This window comes from Genypterus blacodes, unplaced genomic scaffold (genome assembly GCF_046128005.1).
Source record: "Genypterus blacodes isolate CSIRO-AG114 ecotype Tasmania unplaced genomic scaffold, CSIRO-AGI_Gbla_v1 ptg000133l_1, whole genome shotgun sequence".
In the NCBI taxonomy this organism is placed as follows: Eukaryota; Metazoa; Chordata; class Actinopteri; order Ophidiiformes; family Ophidiidae; genus Genypterus; species Genypterus blacodes.
The window spans coordinates 7,996,582-8,017,150 of NW_027466935.1; the positions used below are offsets into that span (position 1 = coordinate 7,996,582).

At 45.9% G+C, this 20,569-nt stretch overlaps 2 protein-coding genes across 3 annotated transcripts in view; one reads left to right on the top strand and one right to left on the bottom strand.

The window, feature by feature from the left end:
- Positions 1-20,569, top strand: part of LOC143011342 (anthrax toxin receptor 2-like) — a 54,562-nt gene that overhangs the window by 1,603 nt on the left and 32,390 nt on the right. The window contains exons 3-17 of one of the 2 annotated variants that reach the window (XM_076164181.1): positions 183-254; positions 401-482; positions 807-911; positions 1,633-1,701; positions 3,046-3,126; positions 3,236-3,296; positions 3,399-3,494; positions 4,669-4,738; positions 5,805-5,883; positions 5,965-6,060; positions 6,270-6,326; positions 6,415-6,510; positions 6,598-6,771; positions 6,906-6,986; positions 7,120-7,162. In XM_076164181.1, the coding sequence (XP_076020296.1) occupies positions 183-254; positions 401-482; positions 807-911; positions 1,633-1,701; positions 3,046-3,126; positions 3,236-3,296; positions 3,399-3,494; positions 4,669-4,738; positions 5,805-5,883; positions 5,965-6,060; positions 6,270-6,326; positions 6,415-6,510; positions 6,598-6,771; positions 6,906-6,986; positions 7,120-7,158 (1,258 nt within the window). In that variant the 3' untranslated portion in view covers positions 7,159-7,162. Of the gene's footprint in view, positions 1-182; positions 255-400; positions 483-806; positions 912-1,632; positions 1,702-3,045; positions 3,127-3,235; positions 3,297-3,398; positions 3,495-4,668; positions 4,739-5,804; positions 5,884-5,964; positions 6,061-6,269; positions 6,327-6,414; positions 6,511-6,597; positions 6,772-6,905; positions 6,987-7,119; positions 7,503-20,569 lie in introns of those variants that run through there. The other variant, XM_076164180.1, reaches the window with a different exon arrangement.
- LOC143011339 (ras-GEF domain-containing family member 1B-B-like) lies at positions 7,611-19,500 on the bottom strand. Its single transcript, XM_076164178.1, has 14 exons — positions 19,266-19,500; positions 13,495-14,016; positions 13,168-13,290; positions 12,781-12,918; positions 12,220-12,435; positions 11,908-11,982; positions 10,627-10,719; positions 10,421-10,523; positions 10,211-10,290; positions 10,011-10,106; positions 9,691-9,786; positions 9,372-9,495; positions 9,190-9,262; positions 7,611-9,054 (listed from the first exon to the last, which is right to left on the bottom strand). Exons 2-14 carry the CDS (start codon positions 14,008-14,010, stop codon positions 9,021-9,023), a joined length of 1,767 nt encoding a protein of 588 aa, XP_076020293.1. The 5' UTR covers positions 14,011-14,016; positions 19,266-19,500; the 3' UTR covers positions 7,611-9,020.

Sequence of the window (20,569 nt, forward strand, 5' to 3'; positions counted from 1 at the left end):
GTCATTCTTTAAAACACAAAACATGTGAGGATTCTATTTTGGTATCATGAATCCAGACCCACAGGCAATGTTTGACTTTTATCAAGACAAAAAATTGGATTTCAAAAACTACAAAAATTGTAGTTTTTGCACATTTCAATTGTGTGTGTGTGTGTGTGTGTGTGTGTGTGTATGTGTTCCAGTCCTAGGATGCGGGTGTCCTACATTGTGTTCTCATCCAGAGCAGTTGTCATACTGCCACTGACAGGAGATAGGTACTACACACACACACTCTTTCTTTCTCTCTCTCCTCTGCCAACAACACACACACACACACACACACACACACACACACACACACACACACACAAACTGAACCCTGGTCGGTCTTCATCATTCTAACTCTGGTCCGTCTCTGCAGGTCGGAGATAGACGAGGGTTTGATGCACCTGAGCAAAATCAAACCCGCAGGTGAAACTTACATGCATGAAGGCATGAAAGCGGTGGGTGAGCTGGAGTGAAGGCATCTCTTCTTCTCTTCTTCTCTGCATTTTTGCATCATAACACTGTAGTCGCACGCCGCAAGTCGATGGTATCCAATAGCAACGGCCTGCCACACTGAACATTTAGTTTAATCAACATTGTTAATTTGTTTTGGATTTGGACTCCATAAACTCCACACTAACACACAAAAAGACAAAAAGTCCACATTCCTCACACACACATAAACACTTATTGCTTCATTTGCTCTTATTGTATTGCTATTCTGCATTTGTACAATATGATGTAATGCTTAAGTCATGAGTCATTTACATTTCCCTCCTAAGGTGTCGGATCAGATGAAGGCTCAAACGTTGCGGTCGTCCAGCATCATCATCGCCCTGACTGATGGCAAACTGGAGGTCTACCCCTTTGAGCTGACTGTGCAGGAGGTAGTGCACACAAACACACACACAGATGATTCGATAAGGCTGTTTCCCTGCAGCATACCATGTTTTATTACTTCCAGCAAGCCATTGGTTTCTATTTATTTATTTGTTTGAAAATGAGCACAGGCTTGAACCTTTGTTAGGTGATCCATCACCGTGGCAACCATGCATGGCTTTCATTTGGCTTTGTTGTGCATTGGCGCGTGTTCATACACCATACACTACAAGCAGATGCAGATGGCTGCTTTGTGGTGTGTGTTCATGTGCTGACATCTCGGCCTTCAGAGAGAGCCGCTGGCAAATTAACGCTTCTCATGACTTGCCTTGACTGTCTGTTGTTTGTGGGTTTGATTCCGCCTCACTGTGGCTTATAAGTGACGCCAAAATCTTGGATGACACTCCAGAGCCAACATGAGCAAAGTTCTCAAGTAAATATGTGGTTCAGCTGCGCTAACACACGTCTTTGTCGTCACCTCTGGGTGCAGACGCAGGGGTGCGCCCACCGTTAATGTATCCAGTTAGTATTTGGCAAACTTCCTGCTCAGTTGGGAACACTGTGGGAAGTTCTCCACATCCTACAGTTCTCCCTGAGCGCCAAATACATAGAAACAAAGAGAAATGAAAGGAAACTGGCAACTGAGTCCAATGACTTCCTGGATGTGGTGTGTTTTATAAAGTATCAGGCTTCAATCTGTGTGTGTGTGTTGTGTGTTGTGTTTCCCAGGCGGACAAAGCCAGAGGTTATGGAGCCAGAGTTTACTGTGTCGGGGTCATGGACTTTGATCACAAACAGGTAGACGCTCGTTTCTCTTTGCTGTCCTTCGTTTGCCTCTGACCTCATGCAGGAAGAACCTCACTGATACTGCAGCTTGTTTACACACTCAGGGATTTGTTTGCTTGGTCTGTGTGCCTGAGAGTTAGATGTGTGTTTGTTAATATTTCACTTTGTCCCTATTATTTGTTTGGGTTTTATCAAAACCTACCAAAGACAGGAAAGGGAATCAAGCGGTTACTAACTTATCTGTATTGTCCTATAAGTTCCCAAAATAAGAGATCCATTTGTCTGCCTGGTGTATTATTTATTTTGTCTATTCTCAAGTCAGTATTTGGTCATTTGAGGATCCACAGTCGTTCCTAATAACATTTACAGCCCGTGGGATGCAGAGGAAATACGGTAATGACGTTTGCAGAGGAACAGAATCTAAATTGGCATCTTCTGCTGCGTCTCCGCCCTGGATCAGTGCTGCATTAGTGCTGTTTGCTGTGCAGCTACTGCCTGTTCACACACACTCAATCTGCCCTATTAAGCTTTATATGAATATATGAATCAATGTTTGTGTGATGACGTATACAGACATTCCTTCAACTATCCGTCCTTTCATTTTCATCAGTTAAAATGACTGCACTGTGTTCCTCAAACGGTTTAGACCAAGGTTTCACAAGAATTCTAAAACACTACTAAAAGTCAAATTAAGTCCAAACTGAACTCTCCATTGTGGTAAAGGGAAGCAGGTGGATTGTGTCGTTGTTGTCGTTGCCTGAAGTTTTTCCTCTGTGGATGTTTATCAAACCTTAACAGAACATCTGGGGCATTTCTGAGGAAACACTCTTGGAACTCCTAAATGTCGCTGAAATATTCAAGCTCTTCCATTGTTAGAAGAGTAAATGTTAAACCATAATGAATCAGACTGATGTATTTACACCATCTCAGATTTGCTTTGTTGACCTGATGGTTTCATAACCAGCAAACTTGGCTCTAGTAAGTAAAAGCTCACATCTGTATGGATTCAACATTTAAACTGGGACCAACAAGCCCTGAGCAGCGGACGGTCATAAGTGATTCTGCTGCTCTGTGCCTGACCGACCGTACGCTGCGGTCTAGGGAGGAAGTTATTATGTCAGAGTTTAATTAGATAGTGCCAGACCAGCTTCCTGCTCTGTTGTCGTTAAAGGAAGAGATGAAAGCTGTAGGCAAGAGCCCCGAGGTTTCATCTCATCCAAATCTGCCCAGAAGCTAATTTTCCTGCTAAAACTCTCCAGTGGAAAAGACATCAAGACAGAAACTCTGAATCGGCCATATATGAAATCCCGTCTTGACTGAAACAGCTGATGAATTGTGTGTGTTTGTGTGTGGCAGCTTGCTGAGATCGCAGACGGCAAAGAGCAAGTCTTCCCCGTGCTGTCTGGCTTCCACGCGCTCAAAGACATTGTTAACTCGGTGAGAGGAATTGACGCCCAAACACATGAACGTCCTCACAATGGGACACTAAATGGCTGAATGCAGACTTACATCCTGTGCAGCTGAGTGTGTTTGCGTCTCCACACAGATCCTTAAGCAGTCGTGCACAGATGTGTTTACGATAGAGCCATCAAGTGTCTGCGTGAATGGTGAGTCATTTTAGAATCTGTGATATGATGACAACAACAATTCCCACAGGATGTTTATATGGACCCTTAATCAATACGGTTCTTGTGTCTGATGCGTTCCAGAGTCGTTCAACATTGTTCTGAGGGGAAGTGGCTTCAGTGGGACCAAGAGGACAGAAGGCGTCCTCTGCTCCCTCACAGTCAACCAGAAGACGTTCGGTCAGTAAAAACATTCAGATTTGAAGACTTTCTGCTATTCAGGAAGTTGTGGCTAAACGTTTGCAGATGACTTTCTGACTTGGCAGTTTGTAATGTACCCAAAGATATAAATTGTTCAGATTTTGGCAGAACTAATTTGACAGCAAAGTGGAAACATAAAGGCCAATATGAATATTCTGTTTATATTTTCTCAAAGTGAGTGTATTTATATAGCACTTTTAGAGAATATTATGAGAGAAAATAGGATGAAATTAACTAAAGAATGATATAAATGAATTAAATTAACAGATAAAGATATATATTACTATAAAATATATAGAAAATAAAACATTGCTGGACAAATAAAAGGCTTTAAATGGCAGTAGATACCGACATGTATCAGTGTTTCTTGCCCAGTGAGGCTCATCGAGGAGGCCGAGGACTAAAACACTAATGAGGTTATCATCCATGGACGGAAATATGACACTGGGTGTGTGTGTTGATATCAATGGAAAGTCAGAGTCATGGTGCACTGGGAGACGAAACAGTGGCTGCTTTTTATTGACTCTAGCCCAGAGAACAGAGGAAACTCTGTGAGCCAGGGCACATAGCAGGGAGGTGCTCTCTCTCTTATTACTCTGTAGGGGGAGGAGAGTGTGCGTGTGTGTGTGTCGCCACTGAGGGGACACATGTGAGATAACACATGACTCCAGCGTCTCCTTCCTTCATATCTTACAGTCTGTTTCCTGAAGTTCACAGTCTAACCTCCCCAACTCTACAGTCCCAGCAAACAGGGACACTACACCCACTGTGACCTTTCATAGTGGGACACCTTGGACACACAGGTGTTCCCAATCAGCCATCAGAGAATGAGCCACAGCTGCTGTTTCATCCGAATTAGCTCACCTGAGTTCCTAAAGTGGAATATTTGAAGTCCAATTTTTCAGTTTAGAAACAATTTATAAGCGGTTTCTTCTTGTTGAAGTGTAAATAAATATAGAAGAACTCATTAAAATAGTACAATTTCGTTTTTTTTACTTTAATTTAGTTCTCAAATAGTTTACTCTGCAAATTATTAGATCACTGTCACCTGTTGGGGTAATGGAAATAATACCCTCTAAACTCAACTTTGATTTTGTAGATTAAATCTGTTTTTTAATGCAGAAAAGTTTTTCTCTTACTCTCCTGCTCTCAGACCAGAAGCCCACAGTGGTGAGAGACGGGTATCTGCTGTGTCCGGCTCCTGTCCTGCACCAGGTCGGACAGTAAGTCAGCACACACACACACACACACACACATACACACACACAAAAGTTCATCCAAGGGTTTCATTACACATCTCCCCTAACAAAATCTGCTGTTAACAGTTTGTCTCTCTGTTATCCTCTCTGATTCTCTATGTTCTCTGTTACTGACATTTTAACATCACACTGAGATGAGCCGGGTGGAGAATAAACAGGCCAGAGAAACATGATTAAGAGTCATTAGACGCTCATTGTGGCACAGTCAGTGTTATTAAAAACTTGTGGCTTTTAATTTAATTCACAACTAAGAAACTAAACAGTAGCCGCAAGCATCTTAATTACAAATGAAGAAGCCTTGGTGCTGTTTTGACACAAAGGCAATGAAGAATTTATGGCGTTATTTGTACCGTAAAACTGTTTTGATTTCCTCTTTGCCAGACCAATGACAAGATGGATCCAAAAAACAAAAACAAAAAAATTTGGACCGTTATTTAGGATGACATAACCTTTTCCCTTACCAAAACATCACTGCCTTATATTTCTTGGACAACGCCTGAGGAGTTTCATCACTGGGAGGGAGTGATGTCATGGGAGGAATGTTGCCTCTATGTTAAAAAATCTTCAAGTGATTCAGTGTTATTGTTTTAGAGGGAAAAGCAGGTCGGAATGCTCGCAGCACGTGAAGGAGAAACTCATGGGCGGCTTCAGACTGAAGGAGCGAGGAGGAGCGACCCCGAGCTGTACTGCCAAGCTTGAATCACCCACTCCAGTCTAACAGCTCCGCCCCTCTCTGCAACTCTGTTTATCTTTCAGTCCTCATCCATCTTGTCTCGCTCACACCATCACACCCCCTCCTGACACACAAACACGTCCGGAGTTAGATAATCACTCAGAGCAACAGAGCTGGACTAAAGTCTCTATCAGTGGTGCCAGAACTACCTAGACTAGCAAATAAAGCTAGGATAAGTTCATCCCACTCTACCACAACAACAAACTGATAAAGAAAGCTGAAAATGCACATTTTTATGAGGCAGTTACAATACAAATATGCCCATTGACAGTATCATGGTTGTTGTCGTGGTTTCAGGTCAATCGAAGTGCTCATCAGCCTAAACAACGGAAAGTCCTACATCTCCAGTCCCATCACCATCTATGCCACAACATGTGTGAGTACCAGCAAATACTGACTGTACTGCCATACTCTGATAACTACGGACTTATTGCACGTGTGTGTGTGTGTGTTGCAGTCAGACGGGATCTGGGTGCTGTGGCTGCTGTTGGTCCTGTTGCTGTTACTGGCTCTGGGATTGATGTGGTGGTTCTGGCCGCTTTGCTGCACTGTGGTGAGTGTGTGTGTGTGTGTGTGTGTGTGTGTGTATTCTGTGTACAGTCCCTTTTTATTTAATTTATCAACAATGTTCTTAATGTAACTCGACAGCTAAATTATAAAGCAGACTATTGCTGTACTAGAGTGCAAAAAAGTATCCAACAGCGCCCCCTGCTGTGTCCCTCTATAATTACAACAGTTATTATTACTTGTGGTTTCTCACAGGTGATCAGAGACCCTCCACCCTCTCGCCCTCCTCCTCCTGCCCCACCTCCTCTTATAGTGAGTATACACATTTAATTATGAATATCAGAAGGAAATAAAGTTCTCCAAAAATATAGAACTCATTTGCATCTCTGCCGTTTATAAGGAGCCAGAAGAAGAGCCTTTTCCCAAACACAAGTGGCCCACGGTGGACGCTTCTTACTACGGGGGGAGGGGAGCAGGAGGGATCAAACGGATGGAGGTAAAAGAATCATCATAGTCATTTTTGACTAACTATTGACTAAGTATTTATCATAGGTATCTCAAAACAAGGTATTTCCTTCTGTAGGTGCGTTGGGGGCAGAAGGGCTCCACAGAAGAGGGCGCACGGCTGGAGAAGGCCAAGAACGCTGTGATCACAATGCCAGATGATGTGGAGGAGCCCATCATACCCCGACCCCCGCCCAGACCTCCTCCAGTCTACAACCCCACACCACAGTCCAAATGGTACACCCCTATCAAGGTGCGTAGAAGTCATGACTCCTCCCTCTCAGGGCCCTTTAGCATCTACAGAAAGAACTGGTCATTTAAATCAAGTGTGTGATGATTGCAAGTCGCCAGTTTTTGCCAAATTGCACTTGTTACACTCATTTTCAGGGACGTTTTGATGCGTTGCGGGCATTGCTGAGGAGACAGTACGACAGAGTGGCGATCATGAGGCCGACGTCACAGGACAAGGTGAGGGACATCTGCAGGACGTCTCTCCAATACACCGCCCGCATGTTGACATTTGCATTATCCTGTTTCTTCCAATCTTTGAATCTGCTGCCAGGTGATGGGATAGTAAATTCTTGTTTTGGTTTCATTACAGGGACGCTGCATCAACTTCACCAGAGTTCAGAGTCGCTGAGGTACGTCAGGATCAGCAGTTTAAGCCAAAGAGAACAGGAAACAGATTCACTGTGACAGCTTTGTACTCTGTATTCAGGTGTGTTAACTGCATTCATCTCCCCGTCTTTGTCAAGTATCTGTAAATCACGACAATCACTTCGGACTTTTGATTTTTCGGATGGTACAAAGAAGAAAACACGTCTGCACCTTAACACTTCACCCAATGATCAGCTAACTTGGTTCAGTTCAATTTAACAAAACGTCTCAATGTTTGCAGTTGTGTTTGCAGCACCGATCACCTTTTCATGTTAACTGTACTGTGTGTTCTTTGATAATAAAGTATATATTTATAGATGCGCCCTATCAGCTTTGTGTCTGCTTGTCTGTGTGAAGATTGTTTTTACTTCACCATACAAATACAGAATATCCCTGCAGAAGCTCAACTAAAAACCAAACAAACTCAATTCCATGTAGTTATTCTGTTTATTTGAAAGAAAAATATAATTCTCTTTCTACAAAGACCTTCAGCAGAAGTAGACTGATAACAAATGATATACAAAGAGATTGAAAAAAAGGCAAACGTGACAAAACACATACAAAGCATTTCATACACTTTTCAGGGAATGACATCACGCTCACATCATCACAGATGAGATGAAGAGTTTGAGCTTCCTGTTTGTATTTGAGGCAACACAACACATACACTTTATACTTCATACAGACTTAAAAAACACGTTGTCATCATACACGGATGAGTTAAGTATTAACAAAGTAGCTTACACTTCACCGACACAGAGCAAGCTAACCAGCAACAAGCTCACAGTGAAACCTCAGAGTACATAAAGGAAAATAGCTTCTGATACAAAATACAATTAATACTGTATAGAAAGACGCCTTATAAAAAGGGGCCGTTATATTCTGGCGGTAGGTACGACACGCGGCTTTAAGTGGGAGTGCAGCCGATTTAACTAGCATGATTAGCGTGACGTGCATCCGCTGCGCTATGCCGTCATTCGCACTAGTTTTGCGTCACTGAACTGCAGCCAAAAGTGCACAACGACTAAACGTTAAAGGTTGGACACTCAAAGCTGGAACAATCTATTCAATGCTAAATTTATCCGAACACAAATAATGTGACAAAATAGTGGGTCTTGGGAAATATGTAGCCGCCATATTGATCTGCAATATGTTATTTAAAAACACAATACACACACTAGATACGGTGTGAAGAGTTGATTCCATGTTCCCACATTTAATAGCAGTGTCTGGGAGTGAATCTCACTTCTCTCAGTGTGGGTGTGACTTGGTCTGGATACTTGCTGTAAACACACATATGGAGTGCTTAGGGTGCAGTTTAACCCGTCGTGGTCCATAATTTGTCGCAAGTGAGAGACAAAACTTTCAAAATACAAAGTTTCCAAAGTGGACCCTGTGTAGATGCAGACTCCTGTGTCATGGTGGCGTCACGGAGGTCCGGTAGAGATAAACACAGAGGCCGCACATCATTATCCACTCAGCTTATGTCCTTTAAGTGCTGTTAAGTGTTCATGAAAAGTACAGCCGGGGATCGAGAGCATAATTCAAGTCCACAAAGAAGTAAGAGACAAAGTTTTACAATAAATTTTCAGCACTATGATGCTTTGGCAATGGATTTCCTGTTTTCCCGATTTTATTCCACCTTGCTTTTCCCCTTTCCCGTGAGCTCCGGTTAGAGGGAATTACGTGTCCAGCAGCACTTGCTGTCCTGCAGTCTGTTGTTTGTTCAAGTCTGGGCCGTGACCCAAACTTTGGTCATGGGAACGTGAAGCAAAACAAACATGGAAGGAGCTGGTAGCTTGGTGGTGCGCACACAGAAGAGGAGAGGAGATCGCTGTCGTCGGCTTAGGAACGATTCTCTCTGTGCAGAAGGGAAGATCTGGAAAAGAGAACACACATACACAGAGTTTATACACAAACTATGGTGTGATGTTGGGGGTAGGTTGATCACTATTGCGTGTGCGTGTGCCTGTGTGTGTGTGTGTGTGCGTGTGTGCGTGTTCTCTAGACCTACCTTAGAGATCTCCGACTGTCTTTCTCCATGTTGTTCTCAGGTCCTTCGCTCTCGTATGAAGACAGGTGCAGCTCTGCAACATGACAAAAGCCCAAAGTTAATCTCTTGTTCCCAGTGTGTGTGTGTGTGTATGTGTACAACCCTGGTTACACACACTCCACTAGGCTACACTTCACACTGACCGTCTTCGGTGAACACGGGCGACGTCACGAGGTACTGGAGGATCCGGCGGTCTCTGTCGAACGGACAGATCACCTGACGCCAAACCAGGAACTCGCTCACCTGCTTGGCCAGCTCCCACAGTTTCTATGGAGACGCAATAACAGCAGACTTAATGCCACGGCAACATTCAGCAGGGGGCCAATACAAGCAACAGACCATTACAAGCATTGATGGGGTGAGATGCTGCTTCTAACCACAGAGGGGCGCTGTTCCTTCACATGTTAAAGCGTTTCTAATGAACCTCAGATTGACCTCAGAGCTGCTCTGGTATAAACTGACCTCAAAGTTGATGTGTCCGTTGGTCAGCCTGCTCTCACAGCCTTCATTCAGGAAGTAGATGTCTTTGATGAGGAGGCTGAAGAAGGGAATCACAATCTGGAGGTGAAGGAGAAGGAAACGTTTAACATCACACACCAACCGACAAACGCTTCACAACCTCAACAACAACGCACAGTCACTTGATGAACATTTCTAGGGCCAGTTAGTTCCGTTTATCATTTTAAGGGGAAGTGTGAAGTTGCGTCGCTAATGACTGGGCGCTGCCGAGTGTGTGTAAACGGCGCGTGATGTGTTGTGTGTTGTGTTGTGTTGTCTCGTACCCGCTCCTGGCTGCTGTGTGCCGTTTCAGACCTCTGGGTGGCGCCGCGGAGCGCAGTGCGGTAGTTACTGAAGTTGCTGGAGGGGTCCATCTGGTGCTGATCAGATTGGAGAGAGGAGATATTTGTCAGATAAAAATACACACACACACACACACACACACACATTAGCTTGTACTGTGGCGCTCTGCAGGTTTTCTCACCTCCAGTATTTCAAACTTGTCAGTGTTGACTTTACTCCAAGTTTTCTTCAGTCTGGCAACAGGACTCATGTTCATCCCAGCTGAGAGAGAGAGAGTGAGGAAGAGAGAGAGAGAGAGAGAGAGAGAGAGTTAGGACTTGTTAAAATGGCTGCGGGTGCCTGTTAGGCTCCTGTAGGTGGCGCTCTGCTCTCTTTCGTTCCAAACACTTACTGATGATGGCCATGAGCGAGTTGAAGTTGCCGATGTTGAAACACTCCTGAGCCACGTTGATGAAGAACTCGATGATCCGGGCTCTGTGCTTCTTCTTCACGGGCTGCGAAACGAGAGCGCGAAACATGAGGGAGAGCTCGTCGACTAAACACGCTCGTCTACTGACTGTTACTGTTACTGTGACTGTTTCATTCACTGCAGCTCACCATGCAGATCTCTGTGGCCACCAGGTAACTCAGCCTGTTGAACCAGTTCACGTAGGCCTCCAGGTTGCTGGTTTTACGCTTCCGGAAGAACCCCTGAAACACACACACACACACACAGAGTTAACAAAAGGCGGCACAGAGTCCAAAGACACAACGACAAATGTCCTATTTCAGGGTTTCATCACTATTTTTCATCATCTTTCTATCTGTTTCTCAGTTTTTAAGGATTATCATTGTCATTTTTGAGGTGAAATGAGTTGTGATCATTAGTGTGAGTCCCCGACTGAGCACAGAAACCACCATGCAGCTGCTTTGATGAAACAGTTCAAACCTCCACTAAGGCCCAATAGAATGAGTCTTTGTCTAATAACACACTGACCCAAAGAAAACAGACTTTCCAGATGTAATTATTACAACAATCCAGAATCTGCTCCTTTAATAGGTTCCTTTTTTGCTGCGACACACAGATTAACTATGAAGCGAGCAGCTGCTGGTCCATCTCTCTCCTTCTCCCGGGCGTTTGTGTGGTGGAACCCGTTTACTGAGGGCGCGTTCAGATAAACAAACTTCAGAGCAGTCGCTGTATAAATACACAGGACTTGGCTGTGATGATGTAATCTTGGGGGTTTCACGGCTTATATTAAACGCTTACGCAACAGCAAAGAGCGCCGGCCCACTCCACTCCAAACTTCTCCACTCTCTGGGACCCCCACACACACACACACACACACACACACACACACACACACACACACACACACACACACACACACACACACACACACACACACACACACACACACACACACACACACACACACACACACACACACACACACACACACACACACACACACTCTCCAGTTCACTCAACTGCTCCTTTATACAAAGCGGGTGTTACATAAGCGCAGAGGTGCCGTGCAGCCACAAACGCAGCGAGAGAACAGAGGCTGAGCGCTTATGCTCAGCAGCGGCGGTGATTAAAATTGACCCTTCAGCTGAGTCACAGGACCACTTAGCATATAAAGAGCCCTCAGACGCACTCAGACGCACGCAGAACGTCCAAGGGTTTCACAAGTTTCATTTAGAACAAGTGAACGTCTAACCAGCGGCTCAACCTTTCATGTGTTATTATGGCAAACCAAACTACAAAGTAAGACTCAAACAAAAACCACTAAATGAAGACATGAAGAAGGAAAGGAGTCCTCTGATGTGGCTCATTAGGAAGCGTGCGGTGAGGAAGGAGAGGGAAGTTTCTTGTTCCTTCACACTGGTCTGTACCTTGTGATTCTCCAGAGGATCCTTCATGGCGAAGGTCTGGATGAACTCCTCGGGACCGATGAAGCTCAGCCTGTCCTGGAGGGGGGGGAAGGAAACGAGGAGAGAGGAGAAGCAGAGGAGGATTTAATGAGGTTATTAATGTCGCCTCAAAGTAACCATCAAACAAAAAGTCAATGAGAAAACATAAAAGCAACACAGAGCTTTAGTTTTACAGGTTTATAATTTACTTAAACTGTAAAAGCTGTAAAACGATCATTTCACTCTCTCTCTTTCTCTCTCTCTCTCTCTCTCTCTCTGACACACAAGTCTTACCAGCTCGATATGTGTGAGCTGCTGGGCGAGGACGAAGGGGTCGTCACACACGCTCAGCACGTCGGTACGCTGGCCCGAGGCCGGCTTGCTCTTCAGGGAGACGGGTCGCTCCATCGCCACGGCGTTGAGCGCCGCCACGGCCTCTTCGTACTGGCCGAGCGCCGACAGACGCTTGATGAGCCGCTGGGTCATCTGCTGCATGGCTCGCCACGAGTACTGGAGGAGGGGAGACTAACTTTAAAAAGAATAAGGAATGACTGTGCGCGTCATTAGACTGGGACTAGAATCGGGCACCAACTCGTATTGTTCCTTTCTGCTTCAAGGTTTTGATCCACGACCTTTCAAATTACAGATGCGGCCCATTTACTTCACACACTCCACAACAGGACAGGGCCATAATGTACGGGTCGGCCTGGCAACCATGACATAACTGATGACTGTTTTTAAAGGGACACATGATACGTAGGTGCTCTTGCTTTTTGCCACACCACCACTGTGCATACTGACTGAAAATCCATCACTGAGTCCGGATGTTCGGCACACACACACACCCACACACACCTCGTCTGCTCGGGCCACGTGATGCGTCATGTCCTTGAGGCAGCGCATCATCCGCTCGTCCCTGAAGTCGTACGGGAACGTCTCTGTCCACTCGGTCAGCAGCTGCACAAGCTTGGGCGCCACTTCACGCAATCGGATCTGGACACAAGATGTTATGAAACATTTAAGTGTGTGCGTGTGTGTGTGTGTGTGATATTTCCATCTTTCATGTCTCTTACGACATTTCACAATGTCCGTTGCTTATGAAATAATCAATCATTAAATCTTTACAGAAGGAATTACATAACCAGAATGTGTGTGTGGGGGAAGGAGCAGCTAACATTATCCCTGAGCGGTGTGTGTTTGTGCATGTGCATGTGTGAGCGCTAGTGTGTTCCATCCGCCCACCTTGTCCAGCAGGGCGTCTCCGGAGCGCTGCTGCTCCACACACAGGTGACACACCCTGGTCATGAGCTCATACGGGTGCAGGAAGAGGCGCGAGCTCAGCAGGAAGGTGAAGACGTACGAGCGCTGAAGAAGAGGAGACACAACAGGCTTCAGACACAGAACACACAACGCTCGAAGAAGAAGGCGTGACAGAACGGAGAGCTGCCACCTTAACTCTAATTTAGGAAACTGTTAAAACAGGTCAACTCTTTTGGCTTAACTGTACGCTAACGTTAAATTAAGTGAATCTAAACGATCGTAGACCATCGAACCTCTAATGATACTCACATCAGGGTAGTAGTCCACCGTGGGAACCAGGTGCTGGATCAGCGCCTCCAGGGATGCCGACACCAAGCTGTTGTCATGGTAACACATCTCCCCATAGCTGGCGGTGACGCCGTGTCCGTACAGGCGGCTTTTGGCCGCCGCTGCGGCGGCGGCGTTGTTGCGACAAGACTGCTCGCTGCTGCTGCTGCCGCTGCTGTGGCGGCAGGAGCGTGCCGGACACGAGCCGGCGTGCTGGCGAGGGCTGTGAGGCTGCGAGTCCGAAACCGGGCAGCCGCTTTTGTACGCTTGCTCCTTGATGCTCCCGGCAGCCGAGCAGGTGCTGCGGTACGACGTGTGAGGCTGCGGGATGTCGTAGGGGTTCTCGGCGGCGGCGTAGGCGCTGTTGTACACGTTGTCGTTGGTGGGCTTGGTACCGGTGCCATTCCGGTACGGACTGTGAGGCTGGGCATGATTGTTGTTGCTGCTGTAAGCGCTGCAAGGGCTGAACTTGCCGGCGTACGGGGTCGTGGGAGGCATGGTGACCTGGGGAGGAGGAAGGAGGAGGCAGGTGTGAATAAAATGCCACAAACACAAAAGATTCTCCAGGACAATAAAGCTTCTTTCTTGTTTGAGTGGATGCTTAACATTCTGAATAGCATTCTCAGATGTGGGAGCTTTATGTGGAGCTGACATTGATACGCTGCAGTTGCATTCCTTCCAGCAGGGGGCAATCTGAAGACACTTGCATACACTCCTGCATGTTAACACCCATCACACACACACCACAGATCCTTCATCCACACACTCCTCAGCCCTAGTTTGAATCCTAAAGCCATTGTGTCAGAATCAATAAAAACAAATACTTATCGTAATTCCTTCGTCAAATCCTACTCTGACAGAACGCCCTGGCTTCCTGGTGCGTGCGATTGAATACTTACACTGCATGTTGAGGCAATATGCGTGGGGCAACTTGATCACCCAAAGCGGCAACGTGTCTGTGAAAGTTATTACGCTTAATCCCATAATTTCTCCCTTTTCTGTTTATTGTTTTGGCGTTTGCACTTTTCACAGCGACGTTAACTTTGCCCAGAGAAGGTTTGTGTTGACTAAAACATCTACACAAACATTTCCCTGATGTCCTCCGCTCCTCTGCTGGCTGATCTAAAGAGCGGCTCCATGCGTTCTGTCTTAATGGCGGTGATCTGGGCTCAGCTTACTGCCCTCACATCCAATTATCCTCACCGAGGTGCGTTTTAACTCTGGAGCCGCCTTGATCCCACTACTGCTGTCTGTCTACCAGCCATATGCCAGTGTAAGTCATACCTCACACACACACACACTCTTACACAACATGCTCACAAATACCACACACAGCGAAGTGTATAAGGGGACACACACACACAGACACACAGACACAGACACACACACACACACACACACACACACACACACACACACACACACACACACACAGAGCTAGAAAACAAAAAGCCAGCAGGACTCCAGCAGACTTTTGTTTGTCCATCACAGTGCAGACAGAGGAGTGTCTGCCTGAGCCAACATCTTAAACACACACACACACACACACACACACACACACACACACACACATGTACACACACACGTACACACCCTTGTTTCACATGGCGCCTAACCCCATGCCGGTACAATCCAAACACACACGCACATATCACACGTAAACATATGCTGGCTTTGAGTGACACACACACACACACACACACACACACACACACACACGGTGCCTGGCCCGGTGCCAGTGTAAGCCGGTCCGGTGCCAGCTCGCTCTCTGAACTCTGTGATCTCCTGCCTGCTGTTCTCCTCCTGACGCCGTTCTAAGATTACCGACGCGCTCTGCTTCGCTTCCCTCAAAGTCCCGTTTCATAATCTAAGACACCCAGAGAATCCCGCGGGGCCTCCGGGAGCCAGGACACCGGGTTGGATACGGATTCTGTGCGATCTCCTCTGTGTTTGCTTGACCGTTGAAGTGAAAACACACCCGTCCCAAAACAACAGTACAACTCCTGGTTCCTGAAAGGTTTGACCCTTTAGCAGAGTTGCGGCTTCATGCACCAGCACTGACATTTTACCCTAAATCATAGGTTCGGCTCCGCTCGGACGGCTTGATGAGTGGCTTGAGATGGCGTAAGTGGCGGTTGGGAGCGTAATTTCACGTCGGAGGCATTGTTTATCTTATCGTTGTTTGTAAACTTTGACGGATCGCAGCCTTCCGCGCGGATCTGATGTGGCGAGACGACATGTGGAAAAGAATACAGGCGTTTATATTTGGGGCTAGAAGGAAACCGCCGCGGGTTCCGTTCCCAGAGCCTCGCAAGGTTCCGTCTTTATTCATACTTTAACATCCAGAATACGCCAGGAAGCTTTGGACTCAACTTATCACCACAAGGACGACTGATGCTAGAAAAACGAGCTGATGGAGGGTGAAGCCTCATCGAAAAACAGATCCAAGTGAAGTTTTCTGACCCACTAACACCTGTTTGTCAATTAAAAGACCAACCAGAACACCTGCTGGCAAATGTAGAACGAAAGGTTCTGTCTTTGGTGTTGCCGGAGTCTTTTATTCCCCCTTGAAGGTCTGGAAACAGGTTTTCGAGGTTCCAAGCGATTTGAGTTGCTGCTGTTCCTCCAGAGGCTCACGATGGAGCTCAATCAGGTCCTCTGATGGATCCTGGCAGGTTTTTGCTAAAGCACCTACGGCAAAAACATCCCACAGTAATCTATTCAACCCTGAGGCTGATTTCTTCTTCTCCTATTTGCTTTAAATCGCATAATGTGTTGTTGTTTTTTGTAAAGGTAAAGCTACGCTGAGGCCTGTGACAGCAGAGGGAGGAGGAGGACGGGGGAGGACTTCAACAATGGAGGTATTATCTATCCTGTCATGGCATTAACAAGCACACAAAGACCCCCGGGAAGAGATCAGACCAGACCACTGCGGATCAGACACACACACACGCACACGCACACACACACGCACACGCACGCACGCACGCAGGCAGGGAGGGAGGGAGGCAGGCCGTACGACACCCCCGCCTCTGCCTGCACGGCCGCTGGCAGCAGATCGTTTTCACGTTCAGTCAAACCTGTAACGCAGACTCATTACGCACAATCGGCCGTAATGTGAGGGCAGCATCGTCGCTCTGAATCGGGCTTATTTCTCCCGAAGCCAACTGAACCCTGTGAGTGTTGACGTACGCACTAAGATGACGTTCCGTGCCAAACACACCCCCAACCTCCCCCCCGTGTGTGTGTGTTGCTATAACAGGAGCAGAAAAGAACAAGAGGGGATTTGTGTGAAAGCTCCTTAAAACGCTCTTCCTTTCTGTGACCTTTAATCAGATCTACGACCAGGGAACTAATTCTCTAATACCGTTGAGTCATTGTTGAGATGATTCTGTACGTGCTGGACTGTAAGGGAAGGATCTTTAGGGTTATTGAGATTTCTTTATTTGAAGTTTTCTGCCATACCAATCGTTGCAACATCGCAATGCTAAATTGATTAACACAGAAGATAGAATGTTCTTTATCGACACGCGCGGCTGATAGAATGTTCATTAAGGGTGTCGAGCCCAAGGGCAGATTACGGAGATGATAAGGACATAAGACGATAAAGTTCAGATAACACGGTGTTCTTCCACATGACACCACAGAAACTCCACAGAAAATCTGCCCCCGATAAGCAGACGTGTAAACTGCTTTATCAGAGCCGTAAAGGGCAAATCACACTTTGTACCGCGTGAACTTTGATACCGGTACGACCTCGTATCCTCAGCGGCACCGGAGACGCCCCCTCTGTCGTCACCCTTCACACACACCACGTGTACACGCCAGGTTAAAGTCCAGGGCTGAGCTCCCCTACCAGCTCCGGTTCCCTTTAAGCTGAAGCCGCTACACTAAACGAGTGTAAACGAACAATGTGACCTTCAATACAGAGCGACCCCAAGTGGCGACGTCAGCCGGCGGCACACGGAGCGCTGCTTGTCTTCACGTCGACGCGGCGGCTATGAGGTGTTTGACACAAAGGGAAAAACAAAGGAGTGACAGAGGGGGAGTTTCTCTCTCTCTCTCACTCAACACTGACCAAAGCTTCTATTTGTTTGCATCACTACTTTAGCATTTAAAACAGACAACAGGTGCCCTCGTCTTTGCCATATTCTGCTGTCCGGGGTGTGTGTACACGGTGTATTGGCCTCCACGTCTCTCATGTCAACACAGTCTATTCCGGTGATGATGATGACCCGACTCGTCTCTTCCTCGAATGCGTCACACGATCGATTATTCTCTGTTTTGCGGGCCGCTAATAACTCTGATACACACACGGGTACCAGCAGCACCGCCTTATATCATTTTGTTCTACTCGATCTGTCTGTTTACACACATGATCCTCTGTGATTTGGGTCGATTCCCTGAACAAACTGGACCACAGTCATCAACCCACATGCTCGACTCAATCAGCTCCAGTATCTGATGCCACCAGAGCTTAAACCACAAGATGAGCTCAGCTAAAAGGGGAGTAAACAGTGCGGAGTAGAGCTCAACCATTGCATGCTTGGGTTTGGTGTGTGTGTGTGTGTGTGTGTGTGTGTGTGTGTGCGTGTGTGTGTGTGTGTGTGTGTGTGTGTGACTGAGCAAGTGGCTTAGAGAGCCCCACCTGCATCTCAATCTGATAGAGGAGCAAACAGAGCCGGAAACAGACACACAACTAAGATTAACTAGAGAGATGGCTGCAGTAATTCACCCACCACGGGACCTGTTTCAGACACACACACACACACACACACACACTCTTGTCTCCTGTATGATCTGGTAGCCTGGTAGAGTATTGACCTTGTGCCAGAAATTATCAGGACACATTATCTCCTCTGAAGCAAGGATTACAAAAAACACCTGAAACTTCATGGGGTTTCCCTGCTTTTCTATCGCTCACACACACACACACACAAACATACACACCCTACTACCCCTATCTGTCTTTCACTTCCCTTTTTTTCTTTTGTTTTCATTTTTTCAATACACACGCACACACCTTACAACTTTCCCAAACCTTCCTCTCATCTCCACCTTCCCTTTCATTTCTTCATTTTTGCTCGACACACACACAAATCCTGTAATTGTCTCTCTTTCTCACTCTCTCTCTCCCTCCCTCTCTCACTCACACACACACATACGCTCACACACGCACCAGGCCACCATGCCTGTTCCACATTAAGGTCTTGCCACTGAGTCATAGCACAGTAAAAGTTCACAGTGAGTGCTGGTGAGTAATCTGTGCTTTTGTCTGACAGCCAGGCTAATTATAAACTGGTAGAGGTGGTAAACAACAACAAAAACAAACAGACTAAAGGGGGAAAACATGAGAAATACACTAAAAAAGCTTCAAACATCAGATAATGTACATGTAGCTGAACTAACTCATACATACAATGAGTTTGGGACTTATTAGTTGTGATAAACATTGTTAATATTATGAGAAAAAGACATTATGAAAGAAATAGAGAACTTACAATGACCCGTGCAGAATACAGAAACGTAAACAAGCGCAATTTCGCACTATTGCTACATTCTGTGGTCTTAAATTGCACCATTATCACTGTTAACTCTCAAACGCTCCCATTGCAAGTGTTAAACACAATACTGTCACTTCTAAATCGTTTACCCGTCATTTTCAGACAGCGAAGGCTAAACATCAACAAGAATAAAGTTCATTTTCATCACACACACACACACACACACACACACACTCACTCCGGACTCACCTTATACGCGGCGCAGTTGGATGAAATCTCTATCAAATCGTTGATGAACGATTAAACTAGTCCGAATTGAAGGCGTGTACTTCCCGGTGTTAGTGTGTGTGAGTGTGTGTGAGCTCACGGCGTCGCTAGAGCCGCGCGTTGTGTGAGATAAACAGATTAATCTTCCCTCATTCCTGCTGTTCTCTGCTCCATTGTGCGACTCCGCTTCTGATATTTGAACCAGCAGCTAATGTGGCTCAAAGCGAGGCGTATTCAAATGACTACCGCCGAGCCGGGAAATCTGACCAATCGCAGCTCGAGGGTGGCTGCCGTGAGCGACCGGGTAAGCCAATCACAAGAGAGCTGGAACGAAATCGAAAACTCCGCGCGTTCTGATTGGCTGGGCCGCCGTCCACTGGAGTTTTTTCTTCGGAACCGCAGACAGAGCAGCAAATGTTTTGTTGGGGGGTTTAATGTTTCCCCCCTGGAATGTGACTTACAAGCTAAGAGTTTGTGAGAGTAAAATGCCACCGAAGTGTTATTTTATACCGTGTTGTTGTAGTTTTGTGTTGTACATTGATCCATCAAGTTTGCAGATGAGGCTCAAATGAGACAGAAACGCCCCACAGGTTTGGTCCCTGAAAGCCTCCAACTAAGAATATCTTTCATTTTAGAGTTTGAAATGTAAAGTGGTGAGTCCTACAACGATCAAAATACTCCTACAGGATTATACCAGTGTTATTTTGCATAATTTCATTAAGAGATCCGTCACTTGACTCAAATTTACAGTTTCCTGAATTAAAATGACAAAGCTGACAAATGTCTATAAGTTCACTCCAAGAAACACAAAAGTATTGGATTTATAATGTTATGAAACAGAGAACAGTAGCAAATCATACAACACACTGAAAAAACAGCAAACAGGTGTCAGCTTTACTTGATAAATAGCCTAAAACACTATTTTCCAATCATTTCACTACAATATGACTACCAGAGACTTTAGACGTGCACTTTAATAGATATATTATCATCGTAAACATGTAGGTATCTTCATTTTGTCGTGTTAATGTAGCACCTGAATGCATTGGTGTTATTAGTGATTGTGGGAAGCTCTTACATCCAAGGTTACAGTTTCACTCTCAATTGTTCCCCTGGGATATGAAACATGCTCACCCTTTCAAAGGTGATGTTTATATATATTTGTATAGTCATTCTCACACATAACACATATGCATATAAGTGCGAAACCACGCAATAATAACAGAGCTTGTATAAAATCTATAAACAGAGTTGTGGTTTCAGTTTATTTAAAGCTGTTGCTTTAA

What these genes read in the sequence shown, in the direction of transcription:
- LOC143011339 (XM_076164178.1), bottom strand. Translation starts at nt 14,010, where the DNA reads ATGCCTCCCACGACCCCGTACGCCGGCAAGTTCAGCCCTTGCAGCGCT. An exon ending in CTCGCTCATGGCCATCATCA is followed by an intron (nt 10,291 to 10,420) that starts GTAAGTGTTTGG and finishes TCTCTCTCTCAG; the next exon opens with CTGGGATGAACATGAGTCCT. An exon ending in ACAAGTTTGAAATACTGGAG is followed by an intron (nt 10,107 to 10,210) that starts GTGAGAAAACCT and finishes CAATCTGATCAG; the next exon opens with CACCAGATGGACCCCTCCAG.